The sequence below is a fragment of the Cryptomeria japonica genome, chromosome 7 (assembly GCF_030272615.1).
Source record: "Cryptomeria japonica chromosome 7, Sugi_1.0, whole genome shotgun sequence".
NCBI lineage: Eukaryota > Viridiplantae > Streptophyta > Pinopsida > Cupressales > Cupressaceae > Cryptomeria > Cryptomeria japonica.
The window spans coordinates 244569912-244581860 of NC_081411.1; the positions used below are offsets into that span (position 1 = coordinate 244569912).

Sequence of the window (11949 nt, forward strand, 5' to 3'; positions counted from 1 at the left end):
TAATGATATCCAAAATACTTATATTGAAATTTCAAATCTAGAAACAAATGATCCTTGGTCAATTTAGGTGTGTTTATAACATAGTTGTATTAATCTAGAAACATAGTTGCATTAATCTAGAAACATAGTTGCATTAGTGATCTCAATACAAATGAGTCATTCTAAACCCTCTCTGTGCCTTTTCTTGTTCATCCAAATAAAAAAAAACAAGAGCTCTGATGGAGCTATAGTCCCTGCCTTTTGCAAGTGATGGGGGGATGAAGTATTGGATTTGAGAATGGAAGATAGAGAATGGAAAGTAAAGACTTTGCAGGAGAGAGTGGAAAATAAAGGCAATAATGTGCATTTTGTGGTTCAATTAAGTCTTTGATATAGGGATATTGGAGTTAAATGAAACTTCCAATACACAAACACTGATTTATAAAATGTAATATTAATTATTTAGGGGTGGCGTACAAGGATTTTGTGCATGTTCTGAATGTGTTCAGTTTATTATTTATTAGAATTTAATAGCTAATAGCACCCAGAGGTGCTAGAGATGGTCAAAACTAAGAATTGTTTGTGTCAGATTCAAATATAGTGAACATTTTGCCAAATCTTAACTCATTAAGTGAACATTATACAATGGAGAAGAGTGAAACAATAAATTGCGCACTAAATATATATTATAATTTGGAAAATAGTTGAAAGTTGATAATGGGTACAAAAATGATAACTAGTTGTAGTTTTCTATGAACGAGTCTTGAAAAGTACTATTAAATGGCAATTTGAAAAGTATCGTAGGCAATGTTGTGTTTGTTCTAGATACAGGTAAAGATTGGACAAGATTTATATTTGCAAAAAGCAAGCATGGCATCGAATTTTTGTAGTAATCATTAAAGCTAAGTTACCGAATTGGAATCGGAATCATAACCGGGTACGGTACGCAAGTATGGCAAAAAGAATTTGAGGGAGTTGGGTACCTTTTGGGTACGTTGGTATAAAAAACATATAAAAATCATAAATATGAATATTAAAATTTAAATATATTAATTGTAAATTAAAAATATATTTATATATATTAAATATATACTTTATAAATTTAATATTATTTTAATCTTATAATTTTATTATATAACTATTAAGATATAGTTTTACGAACAATATATTAATATAATGTATAATAATTTTAAAATAAACTATTTTATATATTTCATTATTAAAAATTAAACATATTAATTATAAATTAATATTAAATATATCTTATAAAATTTATATTATTTTAAATTTGTAATCTAATTATATAACTACTAATATATAGGTTACGGGACAATATATTAAGATATTGTATAATACTTTTTAAAAAGCTATTTTATATATTCCATTATTAACAATGAAGGTTTGCGACAACATCCCTGGATTCCGTCATGGTTATTAGTACCATTCGCACAAACTACATTTGTCTAAAACATTTTTGTTCAGCTCGAACAAATGAAGAAACTACTATCGTCGCCTGAGCATTGTCGTGAGTTGTTCCCTGAGCGTTGTCGTGAGCCATGAGCCATGAGCCATGAGCCGTGAGCCGTGAGCCGTGAGTCGTTGTGAGCCGAAGACAAATCCGAAATGCGTTTTCTGTCTTGCTCGTGTCTTCGCCGAAGAGAAATCATAAATACCTCTTCTATTTTTGTTTTAGGGTTTAAATAACCCATTTTCCTTCCGTGAAAGTCAACCTAGACGAATCGTATCTGAATCCAAATCCAAGACGAATAGTATCCGGATTTGAGGGAAAACCTAGACGTACGGGTAACTTAGAAATAAAGATATTAATTATTAAAGTTGGAGAGCAAGTGAAATGTGCAAATGTACATGAACAATGCTGATATCACATATGCATTGTAGATTTTTTATTTTTTTTTTTAATATGCATTGTAGACATTATTCCTATGTCAAGTTACATTACATTATTTTATCAAACCCTTCCGATTGAAAATATAAAGCAAAACAATAAGAATCATTAAGCATATACAGAAATAATCCTTTAAAAATATAAAATTTATATTATTCCTTCCAACAGAACTTCAATCTGATGTGTACATTGTCGAAAAGGGATTCAGGAAGCTTATTGAAGATTAATCCTCTCGCTTTCCCTTCTAATTATCATAACAATGAGGAGTTGGATGGAGTTGTTCAAACTAAATTGAAGGAACAAAAATGACGTTGCAGTTCTGTTCTTCAGCATGAAATGTCTATTTTATGGTTAGCAAGATGAACAAAATAACAGTATTAATCTATGTAAGTATTTTCTCCCATGTCAACACAAGTCATATAAGTCATATAGGAAAATTTAGCTCTTCTGATTATGGAACCTTGTACCAACTTTGAAAATTGAAATCAGCATCGTATTAATAGTTGAAGCATCAAAAAGAAAGTTAATAAATTGTTTTATAAGTCCGTAGAGTAAAAAATTGAGTCTTGTTATGCACCTATCTCTTTGATTGGAATCATCGTGGACAATCATGTTGTAAATGCTATGAGCTATAGTACAAGAGAGAATTTCAGAAAATCGCATTTTAAGGCACATAAAACAATAGCTTGCAAAAATATATGTACATTTGCATACGTCATGGCGGTGTAAAAAGTATCAAGCAGTAGTTTTTGTATTGCTATACCCATGGTAGAACTAAATTCTTTGAGACATGGCAATGACAAATATGAAATATAGTAATAACATTGTAAAATAATTCAGTTTGGTATATAAAGAAATTAGGATTATAGGAGTACAAGATATATGGATGTGTTTGGGAAAGTTAGCATTACCTTGAGGAGTAGTGCGTAGTGAATGAAGATCTTGTTGGAAATGGCAAACTTATTTTATACGCTCTGCAATTTGCAATTGTATGTGAAAAGATAGGCTCATAATGTCCAGCACCTGGATTTGTGTCATGGAAAAGAATTGATATTGGAGCATGACATGCATCTTTATTGAAATGCAAATATTTTTTTTGCGTTTCAAGGACCAAATGCATATGGGTATATTTAACCAACGTGCTAACCAGTGGACACAAAATGTGTCACCCCAAAGTCCAATTTCACCATTGGCATTGATTTCTGTTGCCAAAAGTCTCATTCTACATAGATATGTACTTTTGTCATGTATATTATGCAAATCATATAGTATTGTTGGATGTAATTCATGTTTAAAAGAATTCAAAGCTACAGGACAACCTTCGTGAAGACAATGTAAGAAATGGTCCACAAGACCATTACGTAGTTCATTAGGTGTATATCTACAATGAAGAAAGACATGTATTGTGTCAAATAAGCAGTTACCAACTTTGTAGTTGAATGAATCAATTCAAAAACAATGTACCTTGTCTAAAGCCTCATCAATTGATATCATATTTTGTTGGTCATGTGATTTGTAAGTTTCTACTGTAATTGGGTTATCTAACGCATTTTGTTTATTTGGACTAGTGTTTGCAAGGATTTTACTAAACTAGTTAACCAATCTAAGAAACTTTGTATTTGTAGTAGTGTCAACTTAGAAATATAGAATGTAGACAAAGAGGAAAGCAATTATGTTTGAAGAAATAAACAAGGAACAACTTTAAGAATTCATTACTCACCTTGAGCAGTAAGTGTGTGGAAACTAGAACGTTGCCCTAAGCAAAAGATAGCCTACAAAACAAAAGCACAATTATATTGTCAATCCATGTGGAAATATTTGTTTTTACTTAAAAATCAGAATTTCAAATCTTCCCCAAAATGATCCATATATAGTAGCAGAAATATAGCTCTTTTGAATAGGTTGAATGTGACAATCACAATCGAAGGAGATGAAAACAAGCAAGAAAGCCCACAGATGGATGCACAAAGAATAAAGCAATTATGTTTGAAGAACTAAACAGGGAACAACTTTAAGAATGCATTACTCACCTTGAGCAATAAGTGTGTGGAAACTAGAACATTGCCCTATGCAAAAGATAGCCTGCAAAACAAAAGCACAATTACATTGTCAATTCATATTAAAATATTTGTTTTTGCTTAAAAATCAGAATTTCAAATCTTCCCAATTAACACAACAAATTTCTAAAATTCTTTTCAATAGCACCCTCGAAAATTAAGTAAAATAAAAAACCAACCTATAAAATTCAAAACAACTTAAATTCTATACAAGATGTTTTTTTATTCATTTTCATGTGAACATGAAATGCTAATAAAACTTATAAAACAGTAAAACACTAAACACTAAATAGATAGAAGTATATGCATAAATTTAGTTATTTAAAACATCCTTTCAAGATATAAATATTAAAGATTAAATTAAAGAACTAGCTCTCATATTTGATTATTTCTTGAAAAAAAAAAAAAAATTATTTTTTATTAATTATCTTATATTTCTATTATACAATTACAGCTCAAATCAACATTATAACTTTTTTAACTAAATAAATGCTTAAAAACACAACCATAATTCAATAATATTGAAGTAAAACTATTGAAAGTTAAATCAAAATAATGTGACTTATTTATCATCCCAAATGTGTTTGTTAAAATTATTTAAGTATTCTGTTACTTGAAATTTATAAAATAATCTAGCATGTCCCTTTTTTGCCTTTGTCAAATGATTTAGATGCACGATTAGAATTTTATTCTACCAACCAAAGAATCAAGATGGGAAGGAAGACACTTATGGTATTGAGATCTTATTTGGAAGGAAATTCAAAAAAGTTATAACTTGAATGTTCTTTTTTTATAAGAAATGCAAGCTAACAGGAATACAAAGGAACTAGGATATGATAACCTAGGGAGATTGCAGACATGCAAGCATATATAAAACATCATACTATTCAAAATGATCCATATATAGCAGCAAAAGATGGATGAAGAGTACAAGAGGATACCCTACCAATTTGGCAGCTAGGGAAAAGTGTGATTAGGGATTAAGAATGTTTTTGAGGCATAAATTTTCTGTTCTACAAGCAAACAAATGCATGGTTAATGCATTTCATGAACTCAAATGTTTGCTTTTGTAATCCTTCTTTTGGAAGTTTTTTTTCATAATGGTACTATTTAAGCTCAGTATTAGAGCATTCACTCCTTTCTAAAAATATAGTCCATAATGAATGAAATTCTGAACTTGACGATGGTTTGAATGATTGTTGCTTCTGTGATGTTAGGTCACCATTAAATTATGCAAAAATATAATGAATTACTGTTATATTAGACCTGTATCATCCAAATTTATCAAACATTTATCTCAAATGATTTCAAAAACTTGTTTCCATGATGAATGAATATTTCCTAATTGTCAAATATTGATCTAGTATTCATATCACACATATAATTTGACTCGAAAACAAAAAAAAATGTGACAGTCAAATTTCTGCCAAAGCTTTGAATGCATAGAAATCCATCTCTGTCAAGTGCACAACTACTAAGATGAAGACCCTGTAAGCTGATACCAATGTACATGAAGAAAGCGTTGAATAGGAGTGATAAATTAATCGATGTAGTAATCAGCATGGACAAATGGGTAAATCTATGATCATGGATTAAGAGACTTAAGTTTTGCATCTATGGAAATTGTAATGAAACATTTGACTATTAAGTCATCCTTTTCTCTTTGTTGTCTCAGTTATTGTTAAAATACTTATAACCTCAAATGCAAGCTAGGATCTCAACAAAAGAAAAATAATCATTGCAAGCACAATAATGGAATTTCAATACAATACAAAAATCTAATCATGATAACTTCTCAAAAAAAATAAGTGTTTAAGATTTTTTTGAGTTCTTTTTAGAAGTTTGTAATTTTGATAAATATATAATTGAAAACATCAAAACAATTGTATTCATACCACTTTCTTTATCAGATTCTTACCCGATATAGGCTTGTCTAAAATAATTAAGAAGTGTGACACCCAAATTTTTCAATGAAGAATAACATAAGTGATATTTATCAAAAAAAAGATTTAAAGTTTTACTATGTAATACTTTTTCTGGAATATGAAATTATCAGAAAAGGAAAATAGTGATAAAATTATTCTGAACTCATCCGTCAGAAGAAATGTTTTGCTAAGAAGACAAAAAAAACTATCTTTAAAATGAAAACACAGACTCCCCTAACCATTCTATAAACTTCAGTAAATGTGTCATTAAGAGATGCCATATCCATCAATATGGACCCCTAATTGAACTATAAAGGATGCGTGAGCGCAGAAGCAAGATATTGGAAATAATATTCGCACCTTCTGACGTGGTGAGCAAACCGCGACAAGGCCAATCAAGCCCCAGAAGAGATTCTGGAGAGAAATTGAGTGTAGCCTTCTAAATGCTAACTGTTTGACAAAATGCCTAAAAGAAATGTGGTCTTATGGAATGCCATGATAGCACGATATGCACATAATGCATACCTTGAAAACGCTTTAGAAAATTTCAAGAAAATGCAATCGGCAGGTGTAAAGCCAAATTGCACAACCTTTGCCAACATCCTCCCTGCCTCAGGGCACAGTGAACTGTTTGATAGAATGCTGCTAAGAAATGTTACTCGTAAACTACGATGATTGTAGTATATGCACAGAATAGATTTATTTTAAAAAATCTGGAAAGGCATTCAGAAAATGACAAATGAATCATTTAAACTCAAAGACTCTGTAAAAGGGTAAAAATGAATATCTGGACCTGTGCAGTTCCAGTCAATAAAAGAGTCTTAAATCTGGACCTGTGCAGTCCCTGTCAATAAAAGAGTCTTATTTTCTTATAGTAATCTGCTTAGCCAATGTATAGAATACAATAAAGAGTAATTAAAATCCTAAATTCCTTAGAGGCATTCTCCTTGGGCATTTTATAATTTGAAAAACATAGCCAGCTAATGAAAATAAACCACCATTGCATATTGAATTTAATACACCTTCACCCTAAAAATTCAGATACTGTAATGTACTCGATGACTAATTTGGCCAAGAGTTTGCTGCGTAACCAAAGAAAGAGCCACCCGATTTCTGTTCTGGCCAAGGGTTTTCATAGTATTGAAGAAGAGGTCTTTCTTATCCTACCTACACAACTGGGAAGAGGACGTGTGCTCAGTGTTGTTAATGTCCACTTGACATAGGAGGAGAACCCTAGTCTCATGAAGTCCGCCCGGTCCATTCTGGATGTTCAACAACGGCTTTCTATTTCATAGTTTCTATGTTCCTACGCCTTTTTGCTTTGTTATTACATGGTTTTTTAAGACCCTGCATACATACAAGGTTTTGCAATGCTATTATATAGTTAGCTCTTAAAGTTTATTCTTGGCAGAATAGCTGCGGAAGATTCGACAGTAGCCTTTTTTGTCAGATATTTTGGCTGTGACCCCTCTTTAATTTTGAGTTTCCCCCTTATCCACGCCGCCATGGAATTATTGCAGACTAGGATTAGCCTGCCCTCACAGGTTTGTTTGTCAGCAAATGGATGCAAGATACAACGGACAAAATTGTGGTCAAAACAAACTCACTCAAGCAACACTGCGAATTTGGGTTATCAGAAAATAGAGAGAAAAATTGCAGATAACATTTCATCTTAAAGCATGAAATTTTCTAGAAACTCACCTGGATAAATCAATCCGTTTCCCTCTCTACAATGTTGTCTCCAGAGTGCCTGATTACGGGAATGCTTTCAACCAAACCTTCTTTCTAGCAGCAAATACTAAAATGCACGGTAATGTTTTTTTCACCTTAAAAAATTAATGAGCACAGGTGCAAACTTAAATTTTTCTATATTTTCTTACTGTTGAAAATTAATTTAAACTCCAGTAAAAAAATTTCGGCCAATGATATTTTTTTAAAAAAATAAAAATAATTTAAAAAATGATCAGATCAAATAAATCATGTTTAAAACTTTAACATTAGATTTTTTTGATTTGGCTATAAAAACATTAGTTCCCTCCTTAAGGCAGGGACTAATAAATCATGTGCGATGAATCACGAGATTAATCTTTCAAACGTTGAAGGTATTAAATGAGCGAGAGTAGGAAAGTTTATCTCACATTGCATATCCGATCAAAGAGGCTTAACAGATCGTTAATTAACATAACCATTAGACAATAAACTTTGCTAAAGACGGAGTTCCTCATTTTTCCACTTAGCATAACCAACGTTCACAAAACTTTACGGGCATAGAGTCACCTAGAATTTAAAACACACAACACAGAACATTTCGCCTGAAAATGTATATTGTACACACGAAAATAGACCAACGTAACTCTAATAATAAATAGACAAAGCAATGCCCTCTAAGACGTCATACAAGATCAAGAGATATTGATAGACTATTAGAATAAACTTAGGAACATGTTGATAGTTATATTGATATACAAGAGCAGGATATATTGATAATTATAGCTCTTATTAAGGTGATTTATGCACACTTCACAAACTGAACCCTCAATTTTGTGATGTTATAATATTAACATGAAGGTTTAATTTTGTGCGATCAAATTAGCCCTATAATAAGCATTTAATTCATCCACAAGAAAACTTGATGATTGCTTTTGCGTATCATGATCTTTACTTAACAATGCAACTATACGAAACATATTACATACAATTGACTGAGTGGTTGTTGTGGAATGGTAATGGTAGACATTCATTACGACACAACCAGGTTCAAATTCCCATACCGGACTACAGCGACCCCTCAGCCAAGTGCTAAGGTTGTAATAAATGAAGTGAAACAAACGTGAACCGAGGAATTGCCATGTAATAGTACTGCTAAACACAGGTATGAGCATGACGCAGATTCAAATTATCTCACCACAATTAGATGGCCCTTGATTCTACGGGTGAGGTTGTGATATAACAGCCATTGATCATGCAACTTCTGAGAAAAAAATTACTTCAAACTCTCTTTGTGCAAAGTCCAGTTTTCGCTTAACTAGCTGTTACTAGGTTCAAACCCAATATTTCAAACAAACCAAAAAAAAAAAACCGAACCATCTATTAGGTATAATAGATATTTATTTCAATTTCACGAGGGATGTGTTATATGCTAGGCTTTTACTATAGAAGACATCAATTTCATTCTATAGTGCAGATTAAAAATGTGAATCCCCTCATCGAATGAAAAAAACTCAAGTGGCGAAAGCATTGGAGTGTATATAACTGAATAGGATAAGCTCGAGTGGTAAAAGCATTGCAAGTTTAATTGCAAAGCCATAGGTTTACATGTGTGATGCATAATATGAATGTTGAAAACATGATATACTGTGAAAGTTTCCTCATAAAATGGTATGAGTTATAGACACACTGGAATTTTCATAATAAAGCCCCTGATTCAAATCGCAGTGAAACGAGATTAAAGTGTTAAAATTTCATGAAGTATTGTTAATACCCATGCTGAGAGGGGAATACCAAGAAAAATAAAAAACGTCAGCCCGCTCACTTAAAATGAAAATATATTTATTGCCCGGATGGTCAACCGAGAACATTAGGGCAAATATTTTCTTAGAATTGAAACCCTAAAAATGATTTGAGCTGCAACTTAAAAGAAGAGTTACATTTTGTAAAATTTGGTTAGCTCACAGCTCTTGACCTGCGCTTCTCCTCCTCCGTCTCTCTGTGCCATTTTCCGGCAGAGAAGAGGACTTTTCCAGCCTTTCCAGCAAGCCAATGCTGAGAGGGGAATGCCAAGAAAAATAAAAATCGTCAGCCCTCTCACTTAAAATAAAAATATATGTATTGCCCGGATGGTCAACCGAGAACATTAGGGCAAATATTTCCTTAGAATTGAAACCCTAAAAATGATTTGAGCTGCAACTTAAAAGAAGAGTTACATTTTGTAAAATTTTGTTACCTCGCAGCTCATGACCTGCGCTTCTCCTCCTCCGTCTCTCTGTGCCATTTTCCGGCAGAGAAGAGGACTTTTCCAGCCTTTCCAGCAAGGCAATGCTGAGAGGGGAATACCAGGAAAAATAAAAAACGTCAGCCCGCTCACTTAAAATGAAAATATATCTATTGCCCGGATGGTCAACCGAGAACATTAGGGCAAATATTTCCTTAGAATGGAAACCCTAAAAAATGATTTGAGCTGCAACTTAAAAGAAGAGTTACATTTTGTAAAATTTTGTTACCTCGCAGCTCTTGACCTGCGCTTCTCCTCCTCCGCCTCTCTCTGCCATTTTCCGGCAGAGAAGAGGACTTTTCCAGCCTTTCCAGCAAGGCAATGCTGATAGGGGAATACCAAGAAAAATAAAAAACGTCAGCCCGCTCACTTAAAATGAAAATATATCTATTGCCCGGATGGTCAACCGAGAACATTAGGGCAAATATTTCCTTAGAATGGAAACCCTAAAAAATGATTTGAGCTGCAACTTAAAAGAAGAGTTACATTTTGTAAAATTTTGTTACCTCGCAGCTCTTGACCTGCGCTTCTCCTCCTCCGTCTCTCTGTGCCATTTTCCGGCAGAGAAGTGGACTTTTCCAGCCTTTCCAGCAAGGCAATGCTGAGAGGTGAATAGCAAGAAAAATAAAAAACGTCAGCCCGCTCACTTAAAATGAAAATATATGTATTGCCCGGATGGTCAACCGAGAACATTAGGGCAAATATTTCCTTAGAATTGAAACCCTAAAAAAGATTTGAGCTGCAACTTAAAAGAAGAGTTACATTTTGTAAAATTTTGTTACCTCGCAGCTCTTGAACTGCGCTTCTCCTCCTCCGTCTCTCTGTGCCATTCTCCGGCAGAGAAGAGGACTTTGCCAGCCTTTCCAGCAAGGCAGGCCTTAAACCAACTATACTCGGACCCTTTTCTAGAAAACTTGTCTCGCTGCTCTTGCACCTTCATTTTCTTCCACTCTTTTGGGAAATCCACTGTATTTTCCTCCCTCACCATGAATTCATGAGAAACGAGACACTGGTCAACTAGCTCGTCCACTATTATCAATTCGTACAGAATACCAGTCACGGCATGTTTATCAGTCTAGGCAAAGCGTAAAGATGTAAAGATGGCAACGGCGTAGTTATCTTTGCATTCATTGTAAGATTGCAATCTGATTGACAATACTACATTTACTCCAAGATAGCAGTCCAATCTGCGGACAGTAAAATATAAAGATCTTCTTTAAATGAGTTCACTCCTACAGGGGAAGAAGATTGTGTACCGACGGAGCAAGGACCTGTTTCCCAGCCAGTGAGACTTGTTTTAGGCGTTATTGATAGTATTCAGGCGTGAGACAAATTTTAAGATCATCTGTACGCAACGAATAAAAGAAAAGAAAGGACATCGTCTTTGAGATGGACGACCTGTTTTGGGCGATCGACGGTTGAAAATACGCCTTGACATGTGAGCCAATAGAAATCATTCACTTTAATTCACACGCGACCATCGCTTATAGTGCCCAACATTGTCCTTTGTTGAATTGATAGAACAGAGGAGGTTACGAGTTCCTATGTGATGCGAACACTTAATCTGCTGCCCAAAAACTTACCAAGAATATCAAGGGAAATCCTTTTCAAGATACGTAATATCTGCCGTCCAATCAAATCAGCTGCGGTAAAAATCATCGTTTAGACTCCAGACCGACTTGACATTTGTTGACAGGAGGAGGTCTCCCGTAGAGATAACAAGTTTGGAACGATAGGTAAATGTAGTCAGTAAAACTGAAAGAAAGTTGGTTTTTTGAGCCACCAAAGCTACTGTCACTTGACTGAATCATGTCACCTGGCCCTGCAAAACACCCGTGCCTGTGTGCAAGGACCAAAACAAATAAACGAAAGAGGGTTTTCCAGTTAAAGAATCATTACAATTATAAAACTAGCAGTTGCATGGTTTTTTTTGTGCAACGGAAAGCCGATAGGCGATGGTCCATAGGCGATCACCCATGCAACACTAAGGTATTGACACCCACAATTCACTCTGTTAATCATTGTGGTGTCAATTGTAATTTTTTTTAATTTATTGATAAAGTCATTTTTTAGCAATTCTTTTATATTTAT

At 33.6% G+C, this 11949-nt stretch overlaps 2 protein-coding genes across 4 annotated transcripts in view; both read right to left on the reverse strand.

The window, feature by feature from the left end:
* Nucleotides 1-3264, reverse strand: part of LOC131051479 (uncharacterized) — a 59681-nt gene extending 56417 nt beyond the window's left edge. For all 3 annotated transcript variants that reach the window (XM_059208043.1, XM_059208042.1, XM_057986031.2), the window contains exon 1: nt 2797-3264. The gene's annotated coding sequence lies outside the window, so the exon portion shown is untranslated. The remainder of the gene's footprint in view (nt 1-2796) is intronic.
* Nucleotides 3265-3605: 341 nt separating this feature from the next.
* Nucleotides 3606-11517, reverse strand: LOC131051480 (uncharacterized). The gene is made up of 9 exons (XM_059208483.1): nt 11442-11517; nt 11027-11129; nt 10641-10792; nt 10365-10459; nt 10088-10182; nt 9811-9905; nt 9515-9629; nt 3916-3967; nt 3606-3657 (listed from the first exon to the last, which is right to left on the reverse strand). The coding sequence occupies exons 1-8, from the start codon at nt 11515-11517 to the stop codon at nt 3952-3954; spliced, it is 747 nt and encodes a 248-aa protein (XP_059064466.1). The 3' UTR covers nt 3606-3657; nt 3916-3951.
* Nucleotides 11518-11949: the final 432 nt, after the last annotated feature.